The sequence below is a fragment of the Penicillium coprophilum genome (assembly GCF_028826855.1).
Source record: "Penicillium coprophilum strain IBT 35676 chromosome Unknown utg000001l_segment0_segment0, whole genome shotgun sequence".
NCBI classification, from domain to species: domain Eukaryota; kingdom Fungi; phylum Ascomycota; class Eurotiomycetes; order Eurotiales; family Aspergillaceae; genus Penicillium; species Penicillium coprophilum.
In genome coordinates, this window is record NW_026622720.1 from 3,222,477 (window position 1) to 3,240,792 (window position 18,316).

At 48.5% G+C, this 18,316-nt stretch overlaps 8 protein-coding genes across 8 annotated transcripts; 6 read left to right on the plus strand and 2 right to left on the minus strand.

Moving 5' to 3' along the window:
• Window positions 1-210: 210 nt before the first annotated feature.
• Window positions 211-747, plus strand: N7500_001232 (EGFR-like transmembrane domain-containing protein; the record flags this gene model as incomplete). Its single annotated transcript, XM_056672378.1, has 1 exon — window positions 211-747. The coding sequence occupies one exon, from the start codon at window positions 211-213 to the stop codon at window positions 745-747; it is 537 nt and encodes a 178-aa protein (XP_056537951.1).
• Window positions 748-1,717: 970 nt separating this feature from the next.
• On the plus strand, window positions 1,718-2,523 carry N7500_001233 (60S ribosomal protein uL16; the record flags this gene model as incomplete). The annotated part of the gene is made up of 3 exons (XM_056672379.1): window positions 1,718-1,762; window positions 1,829-2,008; window positions 2,044-2,523. The coding sequence occupies 3 exons, from the start codon at window positions 1,718-1,720 to the stop codon at window positions 2,521-2,523; spliced, it is 705 nt and encodes a 234-aa protein (XP_056537952.1).
• Window positions 2,524-3,768: 1,245 nt separating this feature from the next.
• N7500_001234 (Zn(II)2Cys6 transcription factor) lies at window positions 3,769-5,166 on the plus strand (the record flags this gene model as incomplete). The annotated part of the gene is made up of 1 exon (XM_056672380.1): window positions 3,769-5,166. One exon carries the CDS (start codon window positions 3,769-3,771, stop codon window positions 5,164-5,166), a length of 1,398 nt encoding a protein of 465 aa, XP_056537953.1.
• Window positions 5,167-5,474: 308 nt separating this feature from the next.
• On the minus strand, window positions 5,475-5,829 carry N7500_001235 (uncharacterized protein; the record flags this gene model as incomplete). The annotated part of the gene is made up of 2 exons (XM_056672381.1): window positions 5,475-5,653; window positions 5,715-5,829. The coding sequence occupies 2 exons, from the start codon at window positions 5,827-5,829 to the stop codon at window positions 5,475-5,477; spliced, it is 294 nt and encodes a 97-aa protein (XP_056537954.1).
• A 1,429-nt stretch (window positions 5,830-7,258) lies between these two features.
• Window positions 7,259-7,453, plus strand: N7500_001236 (uncharacterized protein; the record flags this gene model as incomplete). Its single annotated transcript, XM_056672382.1, has 1 exon — window positions 7,259-7,453. One exon carries the CDS (start codon window positions 7,259-7,261, stop codon window positions 7,451-7,453), a length of 195 nt encoding a protein of 64 aa, XP_056537955.1.
• Window positions 7,454-9,185: 1,732 nt separating this feature from the next.
• N7500_001237 (class I SAM-dependent methyltransferase) lies at window positions 9,186-10,753 on the plus strand (the record flags this gene model as incomplete). Its single annotated transcript, XM_056672383.1, has 10 exons — window positions 9,186-9,212; window positions 9,258-9,301; window positions 9,362-9,418; window positions 9,481-9,510; window positions 9,572-9,613; window positions 9,665-9,781; window positions 9,849-9,874; window positions 9,930-10,116; window positions 10,191-10,619; window positions 10,681-10,753. The coding sequence occupies 10 exons, from the start codon at window positions 9,186-9,188 to the stop codon at window positions 10,751-10,753; spliced, it is 1,032 nt and encodes a 343-aa protein (XP_056537956.1).
• Window positions 10,754-11,143: 390 nt separating this feature from the next.
• On the minus strand, window positions 11,144-14,353 carry canA (putative cullin binding protein CanA; the record flags this gene model as incomplete). Its single annotated transcript, XM_056672384.1, has 4 exons — window positions 11,144-11,560; window positions 11,615-11,953; window positions 12,004-13,206; window positions 13,265-14,353. 4 exons carry the CDS (start codon window positions 14,351-14,353, stop codon window positions 11,144-11,146), a joined length of 3,048 nt encoding a protein of 1,015 aa, XP_056537957.1.
• Window positions 14,354-15,462: 1,109 nt separating this feature from the next.
• On the plus strand, window positions 15,463-17,780 carry N7500_001239 (RNA lariat debranching enzyme; the record flags this gene model as incomplete). The annotated part of the gene is made up of 3 exons (XM_056672385.1): window positions 15,463-15,495; window positions 15,574-15,675; window positions 15,729-17,780. The coding sequence occupies 3 exons, from the start codon at window positions 15,463-15,465 to the stop codon at window positions 17,778-17,780; spliced, it is 2,187 nt and encodes a 728-aa protein (XP_056537958.1).
• Window positions 17,781-18,316: the final 536 nt, after the last annotated feature.

The window sequence follows — 18,316 nt, forward strand, 5'->3', positions numbered from 1 at the left end:
TTATAGACGCGAAGTGGGCACTCTATCATGCAGCTGCATCTAAGTAGATGAGTCTCACTGGCTAGTGCGCCCACGCTAAAATGTCTAGAGATTACTTTTTCTGTTTTCACCCTGTTTTCTTGGTATCTCAGCCTCAATTCTTTCCCCTTGACGCTCTTAGGCGTTCCGCTTCTTTCCCCAAAAATCATTCCCCGCCTACTTTTGATCAATATGTCACGATACGTGGACTATTCGGACCTCTTTGAGGAAGATACAGAAGATACAGACCCATTCACTGCCTGGTCCTCGGAACTGGCCACCCCTACAAGCTATTCACAGGGCACGACGGTAGTCATCGTCACCAGCACCGAACCCACGACCACTTCTAGTCATATCGCCATCGATTCTTCCACCACAACCGATTCTCCTACCTTGGCTACCTCAGAAATCACATCCAATGAATCAGCCACACCATATGTGGGGACAGATTCAACCAAAGCAGGCGGACTTTCTGCAAGCGCCTCGGCTGGTATTGGGATTGGGGTCGCACTGGGCATTCTTTTGCTTGCGTTGGTGGTTTTCATCCTCTATCGGCGCAAGCGCAAGCACCGAGGGCTTGCAAGAGGGAACGATGATAATAGACCAGCGTTGCCAGAGCTTGGAACCGATGGCCAGAAGCATGAATTGTCGGCTGAAGAGTGTACGCGAGTGGAACTTGGTGCTGATGAACCAAAGCGCAATAACACCAATGTGCAAGAACTGGAGTGATTTGATTTCATTATACCCATGTCGTTATACCCATGTTTGGACTTGATGTACATTAGTTCGTTACATGTAGTTCATTGTTATATTTCACCAAGGCGATTGACCTTGCACGGTTCATGTCAATCGGCAGTCAACTTTATGGGCTCAGTGTCCCTCCTTACCGGCGCGTACTCTTATCCCGAGTGGAACGCGGCCCAGGTCTTGGCTTCCGATCCTAACCGTCTTTCTATCCACTTCTCTCGCGGTCTGTTTCACAAACCACAGTCTTTGAGTTGATCAGCTAAGAGGGCAGAGGGAAGAGAGGCAGACCAATCGATCGAAGTATAGTTGGGGTAGAAGTGGAAAAGTGACAGGAGTGCAGCCGGTTTCTCCGTTCATTTGCCAGTTGAATTTGGTGATGTTTATGGCGGCTTATAGGAGCGCGTCTATCTCCAGTCAATGCTCGAGGATATGTCACTGTGGCTCTCCATTGGAGCTGGTTGCGATAAACCCGAAGAATTGGAAGAGATTTGTGAAGACGAAAGCTTGGGGGCTTTCTTTGCGAGCGCGAGCTTTGAATAAGATATAAAAAACCAACAGAGCATTTGCTTTTCCTGCAGAGAGAATATTACCAACTGTCATAATCCTTCGGCCAAGATAATGTGCTTAATCTCCGAGCCAGTGATTGCCGAGTCTAATCTTTTTTTTTCGGGCATTAACGGTGCAACTATACGAGATCCGCCGGTCAAGGAACCCGAAGAAGACCCAACCACCAGGGACAAGGGACGGGACGATCTTGGTAGATCTTGTGGGGAGATATTTAAGCCGCCTTCGGACTCCGAAGGACTATATACATACCGTCCTACTCGTCCTTAATGTCCGAGTCGGGAGAACTCCTATTCCACGCGTAGACTTATTTAACACATTAATGTGTTCAATTCCATCACTCTATCACTGGATCCTTCTTGTCTCACGGTTTTCTCACCCCACAAAAATGGCCCGTAGACCTGCTCGATGCTACCGGTATTGCAAGAACAAGGTAAGAGCTCACTCTGACTGACGCATTCGCGCAATGAGGAATCGCATTCAAATGGTTTATTTTTAGCCTTACCCCAAGTCACGCTTCAACCGTGGTGTCCCAGATGGTAAGATCCGTATCTTTGATCTGGGACGGAAGAAGGCGTCTGTGGACGACTTCCCATGCGCTGTGCACTTAGTATCCAATGAATACGAACAACTGAGCTCGGAGGCTCTAGAGGCTGCACGTATCTGTGCCAACAAGCGAGTCAGCTTGGTTTTTTTCAATTTGTCTTTATGAAGAGACTAAACTCCGTTCTTGTCCGAAGATACCTCGTCAAAGTGGCGGGTAAAGAGACATTCCATATGCGCGTCCGAGTTCACCCTCACCATGTAATTCGAATCAACAAGATGCTGAGTGTCGCTGGTGCGGATCGTTTACAAACCGGGATGCGAGGCGCATTCGGTAAGCCAGCTGGCAAGGTAGCGCGAGTAAATGTGGGCCAGATTCTACTTTCCGTGCGAACTGTCGATCGTCATCGAGAGACTGCAGTGGAGGCGCTACGTCGCTCGATATACAAGTTCCCCGGTCGGCAAAAGGTCATTGTCAGCAAGCGATGGGGCTTCACGACTTTACCACGAGCTGAGTATGTGCGGTTGAAGGAAGAAGGCCTATTGCGGAATGATGGTTCGTACGTCCAATTCTGTCGACGGAAAGGAGAGCTGGCAGAGAACATAAAGAGCTTCCCACAGGCATATACTTCCTCAGTGGTGTGTATATGAGGGCCGTATATCTTCTTTATCAATATGACTTTGTTGACCCGTTTTCGTTTTCTTCTGAATATGACCCGATCTATTTGCAAAACAATATTTTCGCAAGGTTTCCTTGAAGGCGTCAATTTGCCTATCCACAGCAAATGCTTTACTTTGACATGTGCTACCAGCCCGAACCGATCATCATCCTAGCGCTCTGCGAAGCCCACGGGGCCCACAGCCCAACCTAATCCAACCTGCGAATGGGCTGGGCTTTGGGCCCTATCTCCGGGCTGGTAAGCGATGGACCACGCCGATAGGGACCGATTGCGGCCTAAAAGCACCTATCAAAGCAAACATTCTAAACAGACGTGACTATCTTGGGTACTATACGTGTAAAGCCCATTCCCGCTTTTATCTATAGTTGAAAATTTATCATTTTGATCAATGTGTCGTAGATTGATACTGAGGTATCTAAACCGCCTTTGAAAATGCGAGAGAATGCGCTTTTTGGATAATTTGTACACCAAAGAGGTTGAATTGATGAATTGAAATCTGGGTCTCTACTCTCATATTTATTGGAGATCTATATCCGATATATAAGTATAGAATGATATTCTTTCGACCTCCACTAGTTGGATTCTATCTAAGATTAGAGTGTACATTTACATTAGTAGTCAGGAGTCTCAATTCTAGATTTCAAGACTATATAATTGGTAGAAGGGTCAGAATACAGCGATTATAAGATCCTGACTGAACCCCTCAAATGGGCTGTGGATTAGAATGGGCTAAGTTTGAGTCCATGGCCCACGCTGGGCCCATTTGCGGGCTTTGCGATTCACTAACGTTATGTCTGAGTAGTCACGAGATGTTAGGCACTAGTCGACCATTTCTGCTACAGGCTATAGTATGCAGGGGTCCGACCAAATGAAGCTGACTAGTCTCCCTTCATTCGGATTAGACCCGGAAAAACCAAGTGGCCTGAGAATATAAGGCCGACTTAACCGAGACTTGTTTTTCACCTTGAAAACGCGAAAGACGGAAAGTGAGACGTTTTGACTGGATGATTAAATGACTAGGCGCCCTGGTACTTCTACCAAAACCCCGGCAAAGAGCAAAGAATCAAAAGTCTTTAGCTGATCTCAACCTCGACATTTGAAAACACCCTTTCACTCCCACTATACCTGGTAGGGATATAGGAGGAAACACTCTGGTAGTGTGTCATTCAACATCCCATTCTGCCAATGCCTCGCATGAAAGACCATTTGCAGATACATGGAGCAAATTCAGACTCAGAAACAGGATCAAATATCCAGCAGTAAACCCCAGCCACGGCTTGAGTTTCGAGCCTCGTGCGACCCCTGTGCAGCATCCAAAGTACGCTGTACAAAGGAGCAGCGTGGATGTTCACGCTGTGTGCAAAATGGCCTGAAATGTGTGTATGGCCGATCGCGACGAAAGGGTAAACCACCTTCCAAAAAATTCACCTTCGTGCAATCCTCTTTTAGAGACTCTCAAGTGTCTCCTCCAGCCCCCATTTTCCCGCAAACCAGTCCGGTGGTCCCAGCTCCTTCGCCATCATGGGCTTCCGGTCAATACCCCAGTAATCACCAGTCCAACTACAACTACGACTGCCCCTGGTCTCGGTCGCCCATGTTCCCAATGGCTAGCGACCAAGATCAAACACTCAATAATGTTATGCCAAGAGGATGGGAAAGAAGGACAGTAAACAGCCTGGACCCTCATCAATCGCTATTGGAAAACTCTGTCCCACCGATGTCAGCAAACTCGGGCTATATGTCAAAACATAATCCTTCGGGCGCAAATTCCATGGCAGCCGATAGCGGCGATTTCGGCTCCCTTTCGAGGAAGACTGTCCCCGGGGACAAGAGCAATTCAAGTTATGATGACGGGGGGGACGATGACGACGAGAGTGATGAAGAGCGGGAGGAGCTCGAGGACGTGAATGAAGACCGGCATGAACCATGCATTGCAGTGGCATGCCGGCTTCTTTCTTCTCTATCCCGGTTCAGACACTGCGACTGTAGGAACGGGCACCCGAGCAACGACAGGAGTGTATCCAATTCTCGCGACCAGTGCAAACCACTCACTCTAGAAGAAAAAGCCCCTCCAAGTGATACTATTTTTTGCATGACTCAATCAGCCACGGAAGATGCGTCCCGATTGCTGAGTTGCACGGGAAGTGTCTGCGCCCAGGATACGTCCACACTTCTGGTTCTAGGCGCGGTCCTCTCCAAAATCCTCACTTGGTATCAGGCCCTATATCAATCCGAGATCGGCAGGCACATCTCGTGTCCGCCAGTCGAATCCCATCATTCGAACAGTAGCCGGACGGATACACAGCCTGGGCTCTCGTCACTGGTAGATGGGACGGCAGATTCATTGTATGATGTTCCATTGACCATCCCGTTGAGCGTTGGGAATTTGAATATCCCGCACGCCACAAAAGTAAAGATGAAAGCTCAGCTATTGTTGTGCCAACTGCAATCTTTATATTTGGTATGCCAGGCACTTGATCGACGGGCCCAGGGTGCTGAGAATCTGCGGGAAGAGGGGAGAACAAACCAAGGGTCCAACGCACAGCTTCTAGAGCAAGTGGACGAATTGCAACGTATCTTGACATTGGTTTGCACACAGCCGTCGACGACATAAAAGATATATTTAACTCAATAGATGCCCTTATATACAGTCATATAGGATGAGTTGGATGATAGAAATCTGAGCGCAGTTCCCGTGTATTGGAGCTATAGAAGTAGTCACATCATATACATCTAGACTTCATCTATTTGATTTTATCGAAGCCTCTGACAAACCAAGGCTGACCAGCTAGTACAGAGCGACGTGGTTGTGTACTGTGTACTAACACCGTCTATCAAAACAGCCGAAAAGAATCCGTGCTTTTTTCGATGGAAGAACCAGAACCCAGGGGAGCTTCAATCAAGCTGTTTGAAATATGGCCTTTAACAGCTGTCGGTGTGGCCGGCGCCTCCGTCCTTGCACAGATAACCGCATTTCTGAATAACCTTGATCTCGCCGTTGGAGCCTCCAAGACAGGCAAACAAGGCGTTGTCTCTGTTCACACCAGGGAATGCGCCCTGTGCATCAGCAACCGCATTCCGGATCTGGGTGTCGTAGTTGCCTTGGTATCAAGTCAGTAATTGGCCTATCACAAGTCAAATCGGATCATTTTCTTCACTGACCCCTTTTGAGAAGAGCGGAGGAACAGTAATTGAAACGTGTTTGGCAATTCTTAGCCGCACCAAGAGAGGCAAAGGCGGCCACAGTGGCAATGCAAATGACGCTGAGATTAACCATTTTGTCGATAGAAGAGGGATGCGTTCAGAGTTGCTGAAGTGATTGAGATAGGTTGGAAAATGATGGTGAGTGAATAGAAAGTGAAGATATTGAGGGGACAGGAAAAGGGTCTTTATAGTCAGCAACTCGTCTTGTCAATCCGCGAAGGTTTGAACATTCACCACGCAGTGGACCTTGTTGCAGAGCAGTATGACCTGTCGCATTGATCGGCACATAAGACAAGTCCCTCAATCCGCTGACGTGGGAAAGGACCGAAAATGTTGCCAAATGTCAAGGCATCCTTGCCTCATTGCAGGGCTTTGAGCCGCACCATATGCGTCCGTTAAAGTAATTGGCTGCCGAGGTGCTAGAGTTTGTGTGGCCTCAGCGCCTGAACCATACGTTGTCATGCTTGATAGCTCATTATGTACTTCGTATATGCATGTATGCAGGACTCATACTCCGTAAGCCGCATTTCATGTACTATTCTCATAGAGGCTGTGTTAGGGCTGTTATTAAAATGTAATACTATTGCTCTACAATACATCCACTTGCCATGCTTTTGTTTGAACACATCGAGTAAGACTATTTTTCACTATATCTCCCAGTTTCTTTCCGCAGAGCCACTGCAGGTTTCCTCCAAGCATACCCCAATCAACGATAGTCATGTCCGGGAGGGACGGTCCGTCGCTTGGTAAGTTCGTACAACATCAGCCGCATGATTCACTGTGCATGATGCATCTACGTGGGGTCCATAGCCCGAGAGATCATACAAGTGAGTTTCACCACGTGCATTTGGTAAACCCCCAATGGCCCCCGGCTCAGCTGCGAAAATCGTTTTAGATTTAAGCCACAGAAAGTCGGCTCCATGACTATGACTGGGATGACCAACACCCAGCAGCTTGAATAATATGAGGGAGTGTGCGCCAGAAAGATATATAAGGATTTGTAATATCTCGGGATTTAGAATCATGAGATATAGAAGTAATTATACATGCACTCTGATTGTGAAATATAGGTGTTATCCAGGAGAATTGGATTATGGTCCACGGAGATCAAGTATCCTACTCTATAGGGTAGCTTGCATATTCAGACCTCTTGAGGCTGCAAGTTGTATTGCCATGTAATGCAATGCAATGTGATATTGGTGATATCACGGGATCTTGCATCTCTTCATCACGGTATATGGTTAGGTGAGTTACTGTGGGTAATGGACGGAGTGAGCGAGTGCAATTCACAGGGGAAATGATCTTCCGGTCTTACTACGCATTCCAGTAGAGGAACCTTGTTCTCCACATCTCATTCGGCTGGGGCCCGGGGTCGGTAATGGTCTCGTAGATCCATCCTCCTGTTCGGATACTGCTCTGAGAGGAAATACGCTAGGTCGTTAGAAATTGATAGGTCATCATTGTATGTGAGGAAACCGAAGTACTCGGTTACTTAGATCCTGATGGCCACTCAACACCCGGCACGAAAGAATCGCGCCCTCATCGCATGCGAAAAATGTCATTTCCGCAAGGTTCGCCGTAATGTTAGCAGCAAGGGATCGCCATGCGCAAGCTGTGAACAGGATAGCGAGGAGTGCGTCTTCCGGGCCAATTTTTTCAGCTGGCGGAAGAGGAGTCTGTCAAAGCCGGATCAATAGAGTCAAGACATTGGACCGGTCTAAGAATCTTCTCAGGCTGCTCAGGACAATATTCATGAATATCAGATAGAAATGAGGGCTATGACCGTCTTATGTCGCTTAGCTGCCTGTGCAAGTAGATGTGTCGCTTCTCTTTTCTCTGGAACATTGCTCCCAGACATATCGAATGAGTTACCAAACCTTAGATCTTCCATCATATCAAAGCCGAAGTATGTGCTCCATTAAGAAACATTCGTCTCTACATCTCTAAGAGCCGCTTCGAAGAAGCCATGGCTTGTCACACGTCTTTTTCGAGTATGTGTATTGCGATCAATAGCAGTGTGGGTGGAGAATGCACCAGGAACCACAGGGAACGACAGGTAGAAGTCAGATTTGCGCATATTTCAAGATAATAGATACGCCACAATAGAGAAAAACTAGTCGCCTCATTATTACCGCCGGCTATTGTATGATCAGGCACATTCTTGGAGTTCATACATAGACTAAGATGGCTATGCCTTAGTCGCGACTGTAGAGAAGCCTAGGAAGGCGAACTCCAAGTCATATAAGACATTTATTACACGATATCTATTTATCTAGATGTATAATCATATACTGTTTCCATATCGCTATGTTCAGAAAAGATCACTGTTGGTGACGGTTGAAGCCGATCCTGATTCGGTTGGGCCGGCCGAGGTTAAAAGATTGAACATCAGATTTATGGAATCTCGGCTAGATTAGCAGGTGTATAGCGGCCTGGGGTCAAATATTAATGATCTTATCTAGAGCATGAAAGTACGAGAGTAAGAAGGTGGGATAACAAGAGCGAGTTCTCGAATTTACATAGGTACAAATAGGTTCATATGTAAGGCGACTTTTTTCTACCGAGTTGAAATCAAGCATACAACCCAAGCACCAATGCTGAATATATTGAGGTCGATCCCTGGCCACTATACACCTACCTACTCGGTGAAATTGTGCCGTGGTGATATTGATTAAGCCGCGGAATAACGAGCGTGATTCCTGCACAGTAATTTACACGAAACCTCAAAAGCAAAAACACACCACAGTGGGGACTCGTTAGTGGTCTTTCGGTCACTACTAACTCACCAGCCTGTGGTTATTCTACGGCTAATATTCAGGTGACTATTGTCCGGGTGAGAGTCACCTTTCATCGAACGACTGCGGCACTCATTTTTCAGCGGATTATCAGAACGTATTATTTGATGATCATGTCGCTCTTGTAGGAAGATCCTGCATAGATTCTGATTTGTGAGCGCTACTTGGCAGTTTGGTGTCTCTAATTGGTCTCGGCATTCTTCTCGGTTGTATACCTAGATATCAGACAACCTAGGCACTGTTCTTCTGAGATAGTTACATTAGGATGGATTCAATTCTCTCTGGTATTTTCGATGTGAATGAATCATTCAAGGGGTCATTCCAAGAGTAAATACATTGAGTATATGACAGACTGTCTTAATATATGGAACTATCGAGAATGTCGGCATACCATGCTCAACGTCTAATGATCGACGGGAGCCCTCCGCACAACGTGGCTAAGACTGCACCAACCCCCTTTGGGATTCCACCGTGGAGCATCTTAAGCCGCATGTATCTTTTCGTCCAATATCACTCGACCCTGCTTCAGAATTGCGGGAGGGTGAAACCCGTTGAAAATTAGTACTGTGCATTTTAACGGCCCCTTAACCTCCTCTTTTACCCTCTTTCCGTATCATCCCCCAAATATCGAACCATGGCACAATCACCAAAGATTGCAGTTGTAAGTCCATTGATCGCTTCTCTTCGCTATTCTAACAAGTCATAGGATACGGATGTCTATCTGACAGCCAATTATGATGACTGGCAGTCGTAAATAATCGCATTTTCCGCACTTTTCACAAGATTGATCTCTAACACAGTACCAAATAGGGAGACAACGTCTATCACCTCCTCAATCTATCATGGCCTGATCGAGAATGGCAGACGGTATGGTTTCATGGTGTGTTCGGCACATTCCGCTCGACTTGTGGCTTACTTGTTCTCCCAAGGTATCAAACACTGAGCGACAGGGAATATCTGTATGCATGCTATAGCATCTGTCACTAAGCGAGCTATGAACTCATCCTCGACTCTCACCAGAATTCCATCGGATGATCAAGCATTTGAGTCCTACGAAGCTGGGTGTGTACGACCAATCTTGCTATGTATCATTCTCGCTTATAACAGCTCTAGCCATTTGCTAGCTCTTGTCTCAGACTCGGACCAAGAGAACCCGCTCTTTAGAGCACCTGTGGGGAAGAACCCCAAGCATATCCTCGACATTGGAACGGGCAAGGCTGACTGGGCTATGTATGTCAGAAGACAATTCCCTCATCCGTAACAAAACAGGATTTATACTGAGATAACACTTATATAGTGATGTTGCCGACATGTTTCCATCTGGTGAGTGCCATGCCGATACCCCTGAGGATTTCCAAAAGAAAATAACACCATCTAGCAACTGTCCGAGGAGTCGACCTTTTTCCACCTCCCGTGACATGGATGCCACCCAACTGCATCCTTGAAGTCGACAACGTCCTAGAAGAATGGACCTGGAAAGATGCTCACGACCTAATCCACATGCGGATTATGATCGGCTCATTCGATGCCGCAGGGTGGGATCACGTCTACAGAAGCGCCTTTGAGTAAATTAACCAATTCTCCTGATGCTTTTACCTGTTCGCAACTATGTGTACTAACTACCGGGTGTCTCTCGTAGAAACCTCCGACCAGGAGGCTGGATTGAACAACTCGAAGGCTGTCCCTATATCTTGTGTGACGACGACAGTCTGCCAGCAGACAGTATTCTGCGCAGCTGGGGCTCGACTATGAGCGGGTGTGGTGCCCGCGCCGGACTCTCGCTGGACACTATTGACACCATGCGCGGTGCGATGGAAAAGGCTGGGTTTGTGGATTTTCAGGAGAAGCCATACTTGTGGCCGATTGGGCCGTGGGCTCGCGATCAGAATTTTAAAGAGGCTGGTGTGATTAATTCCCACCATTGGCTTTCTGGTATGGAGGGTTGGTGTATGTGGTTGCTTACCCATTTCGGGGCGCCGCATCCTTGGTCAAAGGATGAGGTGACGGTTTATTTGGCCAAGGTTCGGTCGGAGATTAAGAATCCGAGATATCATCTTTATCAGAAAGCGTGAGTGTCGACTCATCTTGTGGTGAGATATCAACCGATTGACATGCTGATCCTTGTTTAGACGACGTGTGTGGGCGCGCAAGCCTTTCCCCGGAGAACTTACACCTGACATGACTCCAATCAAGGAGGCGTGAAAAAAGTGGTGACTATGTATTCTTATCAAGTAATCGAGTTTTCAATTGGACATAGTAATTGGAGACTGTTCAGGAAGGAAACTAGAAAAAGATCTTTGAAGATGCCCACAATGGATATTTCCTGCGACTGGAATAAACGCTGCTAAACTCGAGATAAACCGAGATTGACGGCGCTAGACGAGGCTCTGGTTTTATTCTCTATTCAAGGAATACACGGTCATTTAAAAAGCTAATACTGTAAGCGTAGCGATGCTGAGATCATGTATCTCATTGTGTTCTGTCGTAAGCTAATTTAATCGCGATAAATGGTTTGCCATTGCGTTCCTCATCGCAAAGCAATCGCAGAGAATCATTGAAACTGTCCAAGCTTCGAGTTCCATTGCATCAAGTTCAGGAATCCAGTTCCAAAGTAGTCATCTGCGGGGAGAACGTCCGCCGAACCCACTCCATATATGTCTTCCACTTGTGAAGATCGCCTGATGCCTCCGCACTAGGGAACGCCTTGCTCAATTCTCTGGTAACCTTCAGGATGCCGAGGGATGCCTCTTGGACCTTCTCCAGCTCTTGTTTGACGGCATTCTCTTTTGGCTTGAATGAAAGAACTGAGGTGTAATGCTCTGACAAAGAGTCCAGTCGCCGTTCGGTGTCCTCCGGCGCGATTTTTATCAGTTTAGATGTCATGAGATTGCTGATTGCACGGATATCTTGTTCGTCATCGATACCGGCCAGGATTCGGTCAAATAGTTCGTCCATGTGGGTACGGGAGAATGAGGTGTCGAGCGAGGCGTAAAGAGTTTCGTAAGCACTCTGTGAATGGGAATGTCAGCAGTGATCCATGGGGGAATGACAAGAGATACTGACCTTTCGCAAGTCAAGCCCATCATCCACCTTGTGTTTGAAGGGGCCCATCTGTACTTCGCGAATGAGCTCTGGCTTGATTTGGGTGTCACCAAGAACAGCCGGCAGCAGCTCATCAAGGTGAGGAAGCAGAAGATCCATTTTGTTATGGATTGCAGAGTTAAGGGTGGTCAACGCAAGCCGGTGGTTGCCCAAATCACTATCACAGAGCATCTTGGTCAAAAGAGGCACCATCAACGGTCGAAGTACGTCGTTAAAAGCGTCACTTGAATCAGCAAGCGTATAGCGGAATGCCGAAATCACCACGCCACGAACAGCCGGGTCGGCATTGGCTAGGTATTCCTATGGCACGATGTTAGTATTGCAAACGTAAAAGAACAAGCGCGACTTACTTGGAAGTGGGGAATGTAAGAAACTGGGTCAAGGAGTGCCAAACGGCCCACACATTCAGCCCCGACAGCCCGGTTATCTTCCTCTTCGGAGACGACAAGGAGTGCGTGCCACAATTTGTGAGCGGATGGAGCAAGATCAGGACGTACGACCTCGGGATGTTGAAGTAATTCTCGCACCGAATGGAGAAGCAAATAGCTTTGTGCATTTGATTTTTCCAACCCATTCAAGATGATTGGGAGATAAGCTTTGACGCTGCCTGCGGCCGCATTTCCGAGAGCAGTAGCGGCAGCCAAGCGTACATGATCTGACTGAGATTCGAAATGGGGAATGAATATATTCGGGGTCAAGGAGCACTCTGGCCCCATTCGCAACCCGATTTCGCCCAGGATAGCGAGGGCAAGGCATTTTCGGCTATCATCCCGTGCAGTCTTGAGTTCTGTTGAGAAATCTTCCATTGTGACTCCGAGATTCGGTCCTCCGTGGACCAGAAGGGTGCCGACGGCTCTTCCCACAACTGATGAGTCCCCTGTGATTCCCACATCACGGAGGAGGTTCTGCATCAAACTAGCACCCGCACCTTCGTCGCCAATGACTTTGACCAGCAGCAACAACGCTTTCAGAACAGTTCCAACGAGTGGTTTGGTCACAATTGAGCAGATAGCAGAGATCAAACCGCTGTTGACCAGTAGTCTAGCGTTGCCAGGAACAAGTTTGGCAATGATGATCAACGTGGGCGTAAGGGTGTGGAAATCAGCAGCGGCGAGGAGGGGCAAAGCAGCACTCTCCAGTGCTGTGATGGTTTCAGGAGTGAGGTGTGATCTGGTGTTGGAGTTCATGGAAAGACTGCGGAGAGTTTCCAAACACGCACCTCTCAAGGCACGATCGGATTTGCGCAGGTTCGACCCTAGCTCAAGAGCTACATTGTTGGCCCAATCACTGGAGATATCCTGCTTGCGGTTGGCGAGAACCACAACATCATCAACTGCACGAACAGCGGACAAACGAGTTGTCTCGTTCTTCATCCGGTCAACCAGAACAGCGAGACCATTAGTTCTCTTCTCAGACGAAAGGAACTCTACACCCCGTTCTCCTGATGTGCGCGCAAGAATGACGCCGAACACATGAATCGCCCGTTGACGGACTTCGAGATCAGCGCTTGTGTCGGTGATTCGAGAGTGGACAACTTCATAGAGCTTCTGCAGCTGCAGGGTGACATCGGAAGGATTTGCAGATACGCGTGGGGGGTGTGATTGCTTTCACAATTTGCTCCACGGCACCTAATGCCTCACTGCTAACTTTGTAGTTGCGGTCGTTCACAGCTCCGACCACACCAGGTACTAGGGCGATCAGGAATGGCAATAGCGCATCAGACAGATGAGTCTCGGCGATCACTGCAATGAGACCTAGGGTTTCAATTTGGAGTGTACCTGCACTGACAGCAGCTCCAGTATGAGCCGCTGTGCTCCCCGAGAGAGACGAGGCCTTGATGGCATCCGCAATGAGGTCTTCAATTTGTTGGAGATGGTCTGCAAGACCACCATAGCGAACCAAAGAAAGGCTTTTGAGGAGAATTATTGCAGCTTGTTTGAGAGGAATCGAAGCCTGCTTCCAAACTTTGACAAGGTTCTGTACAATCAAAGGCACGGAGCGGGCTAGGTCAGCCTGAGAACCAGACTTGGGGGACGATGGGACAGCAGGAGAATCCATTGCTGACGAGGTTCCAGCACTCGGTTCAAAGTCAATCATTGACGCGTCACTATCTTGGCGTCTACGTTTGCGAGAATTCTTTGAGCCACCCACAGCCTCTAGGAAGTCATTGGATGTGACGATCATAGAGCCCTCGCCGGTTTTCCGAACAAGAGCCGTTAATGTAGACACCACCTCAAGTTTCACACTCTCTTCTCTTTCCCTGCTGATTTGGGAGATCAGAGCCGGGGCAATCTGCTGGAACAGGGCAGAGGCGTCCGAAGCGCGACCAAGCCCGTAGGTGGAGATGACTGTGTGGAGGAGCTTGGCAGCACACCGGCGTACCTTCCAGCTCATGTCGTCGATATCACTGTAGCCGCCTTCTTCTTCGAAGTCCTCGAATTCGTCGTCTTCTAGGTCGGGTTCCTCCGTGGCATCATCCTCACTCCCATCGTCCTGTGTGCCTCCCATCTCCTCATCGTCCTCCACTTCGGCGACGTTTGGATCATATTTCAGAAATCGAAGAGCTGATTGAGTGGTATTCGCTAGGTATGGTTGCATCTGTTTGTTGCAGGAGCTGATCAACGCCTCGAGCGTGACCAAGGCGGTCTCGCGGAGCTCATCCACTTGGGGATCATGTTCGTCGTCCGAGTACGACGACATTGTGGTGGCGATGTAACCAATAAGTAGGTAGTTTGGTGAAATAAGTAAAGAAGGAAAGAAAATCAAGTTCGACTTTGCGGACACACACGCGCTGGAGATGTGGTGTTGGTCACCGTCACGGGCCTGGAGTCGCTGGCAAGCTAGCTGCCCCGCGCTAGTCCCGATTTGGCGATAGATTCACGTGCGCGACCTCTACTGCAAAAAGTCGAGCAGATCAAGTGAAGGTTGGGCACGTTGTTTGGAAGCTAGAAGGGCTTGAAGACCACCTTGCTTTCTTGCCTTGGCTCTCTTTTTGCTGCTTTGATTGTCAACTGCTTTGATATCTGTCGAGGCCTGCGTTGAACCTTTCACGTCAATGCCTACTGGAGTCGACCCTCGAGTAGACGTAGTCGTAGCTCCTCTAGGCGAAGGTTTTGTGACAGGTTTCCTTGAATTTTGTCGAGGCAGTACAGTCCGCTTGCAGCAGCGTAAACACTTGTACACTGTGGCACGCTTGGGTGCCGATGAGGCTAGAAGCTTGCTTTTTTTCAGCTTGACCTCAGTAACTTTACTCCAATGGGGCTTTCTAATGCTCCCACATGCCCCACAGTGGTCTATCTTCTGTTTGAAATTCAATGGTTTAGATTCCTCGTGGAGAAGTCGGGTGTGCATCGCTTGCAGATAAGCTGATGTCGACGAACCGAGGGGGACAGCCGAGACAGCCTGATTGAGAAAGGAATCCTGAGACATTGCGCCTTGTTGGGAGAAAAATCTTCCTATTGAAATCAAAGGAATTGCCGATTGAATGATAATGACAATGGAGACAAATGGAGGACAATAGGGACAAACGGAAGACAATAGCTCGTTTGCTATTCAGAGATTTGCCGCGCGGTAGCTTAAAAGCAAGCTCCACCCGCTTCTTCCCATCTACATCTCTCTACTCTCTACCCTTTCCATCTCCTATCCATACTCCTCGCTTGTTTTCTCTTTTCTTTCCTGCAATTGCCGCCAGCTTTGCATCGGGCATTTGCTTTCAGAAACTTTTTTTCCAGTCTCAGACAGCCTGATTCTGAGGATTTTCACTTTTTCACTGCTATTCGAACCCAACAGCTAAGTCGGATTCGTCCACGATGGCACCAGTACGCATTGCCGTGGAAGGCTGCGTAAGTAATATTACATCGAAATACCCCACTCCATGTAACATATCCAATTCATAGCTAGTTGCTAATCATCTTATATAGGGCCATGGCAGCCTCAACGACATTTATGAGACTGTGGATCGCAAGGCCACTGAGAAAGGCTGGGAGTCTGTTGACCTGGTTATCATTGGCGGAGACTTTCAGGTGTGTTCCTTGTCATTCCTCATCCATAACCATATGTTGACTGACAAAACTAGGCCCTGCGTAATGCCAATGATGCGACTTGTCTTTCGGTTCCCGACAAATTCAAGCAAATTGGTGACTTTCATCAGTACTACAGCGGGGCTCGTGTTGCTCCCTATCTAACACTGTTCATCGGAGGTAATCATGAGGCGAGCAATCATCTGTCCGAGCTCTATTACGGCGGTTGGGTGGCCCCCAACATCTATTTCATGGGCGCCGCCAATATCATCCGCTTTGGGCCTCTCCGAATCTCTGGAATGTCTGGCATCTGGAAGGGCTACGACTACCGCAAGGCCCACTATGAACGATTGCCATACAACAGGGACGATGTTTCTTCCGTTTATCATATCCGGGAGCTGGATGTGCGCAAGCTGCTTCAAGTTCGCACCCAAATTGACATCGGTTTGTCTCACGATTGGCCGAAGGGAGTCGAGAAACATGGAGATTACGCAACCTTATTCCGCAAGAAGTCAGGCTTCAAAGCCGATTCCGATTCAGGAAAGCTCGGAAGTGTCGCTGCACGTGAAGCTCTAGATCATCTGCGGCCCGCCTATTGGCTTTCAGCCCATTTACATGTTCGTTTCACTGCAAAGGTACCCCATAGTCCACATTGCGCAAAATCCAACCCTTTGAGCCCCCGCGGTTCTCCCGTCAATGCCACCAATCCAAATGAAGCTACTTCGATTCCACGAAGCAACCTGAACACCAATGCCCTTGCTGGTCACCAATTGCTTGGTACTGCCACGGGAGATGAACAATCCCGCATCAAGGCTTGGAATGAATTCGGAGATAAAGCCCGACGGGCTGAGAAAGAGAAGCGTGACCACGACGACTTCATGCGTCTGATCAGGGAGCGACAGCCGAAAGTTCCTCGGAATATCACGTTTGAAGAAACAGTCAAAATCGGGGGCGGGCCCATTCAAAAGTTCACACGTGGTGCCGATGGAGAAAAAGTGAAATCCGCCCCAGCCGGCGGTGAAAACATCGAAACCCCCGACAAAGCCAACCAGGATAACAGTCATATGGATATCTCGTCTGAGGAATTAGTTGCCCAGCACAAACCTTCACCGTTCTTTGACACAAGTGAAGATTTCCAGATCTCCAAGCAGATCAAGGCGAGCAAGGATGTCCAGGCGACCAACGAAGTCGCCGATAATATTGACAGAATTAGCATTTCTTCGAGCTCAGGGAGCGACGCGAGTGCAAAGTCTCCTCCACCCGAGAAGGCTCTTCCAAAAGCCGATCTCTCTCAGAATTGGCATGGTGATCGCTCTCCAGATCCCTGGTGGAGTGACGGTGTGGATGATCGTGTCCGCGGAACCGAAACCACTCTTCCACCCAGTCTAGAGCAGTCCTCTCTGTCCAAACATGTCTCCAACCGCCCCATCCAGAATCTTCCAGCTCCCGAGAATATCAAAAACCTTGTGACACAATTCCTAACCTTGGACAAGCCGCACAACCACGATGATTTTGTTGAGTTGCTTGAAATCGAGCCAATTTCGGAACAGGATGATGCTGCGGTGGAGTCTTCCCTGCGACTCCAGTACGACAAGGAGTGGCTGGCCATTCTTCGTACCTTTGCTGATGAGCTTGAGTTCGGTGGGCAGCCTAATGGTCCCGTTCCTTTCCACAAAGGATATGAAGTCTACCAACAGCGTATCGCCGAAGAAGAGGAATGGGTCCAAGAGAACATTGTCAAGGCGGGGCTCATGAACGTCCCCACTGACTTTGTCGTGACTGCCCCAATTTATGACCCTCATGTCTCGATCGACACCCATGAGCAGCCAAAGGAGTACACAAACCCGCAGACTGCTGCCTTCTGCAAGCTGATTGGAATTGAGAACAAGTTTGACATGAGCAATGAAGAACGCCAGGCTCGCATGGAAGCAGGCCCTCGCCCCGAAGCCCCTCGTCAGCACTTCCAGGGCCACCGTGGTGGACGAGGCGGTCGTGGTGGACGTGGTCGCGGAGGTCGCGGCGGACGTGGCCCCGGGCGCGGTGGCTACAATAATCGTGGTGGACGTGGAAGCTCAGGCCCCGCAGCCCAGGGCCCCAATGCCTGGTAAATTTTGACCAGTGCTTGGCTCTCCCGCCTACATGAGGGAGGCATTTTTGTGTTGGTGGATACCCGGTTTCAAGTCAGATAAGGTGAGAATTTCAAGTGAGGGAACATGGTTTACCAATTTCTTTTGTTTTGCTCTGCGAATGTATGTACATGAAGTTATGAATGTGCACGGTAGGCAGAAACCACTTGTGTAGTTTCAGTCTAGAGATCACTTTCTTTTGACGTGAATTTCAGCACAATATTAACTCAATAGAATAGCTCGCCCTGCAAGTGGTAGTCCGTGTTTATCTGTATTTGCCCTAGATTGGTGAGATGTGTCTTCTATTTTGCATTTTATATGGGTACTGCCACCTGCGGCCATTCCCGAACCATCGCAGTCAATGAATTAGATCCAGTTCCCGGGAAAGTTGGCCAACAATGTTCATTGACATTGCAATACAAAAAGGTCTGTTGGCCAGGCCACTTGCAAACAGCCGACCCGTTTGGCTTTCACCCGCTCAGTGTAGCGATGTGAGATACACACCAGGAGAGGAGGTT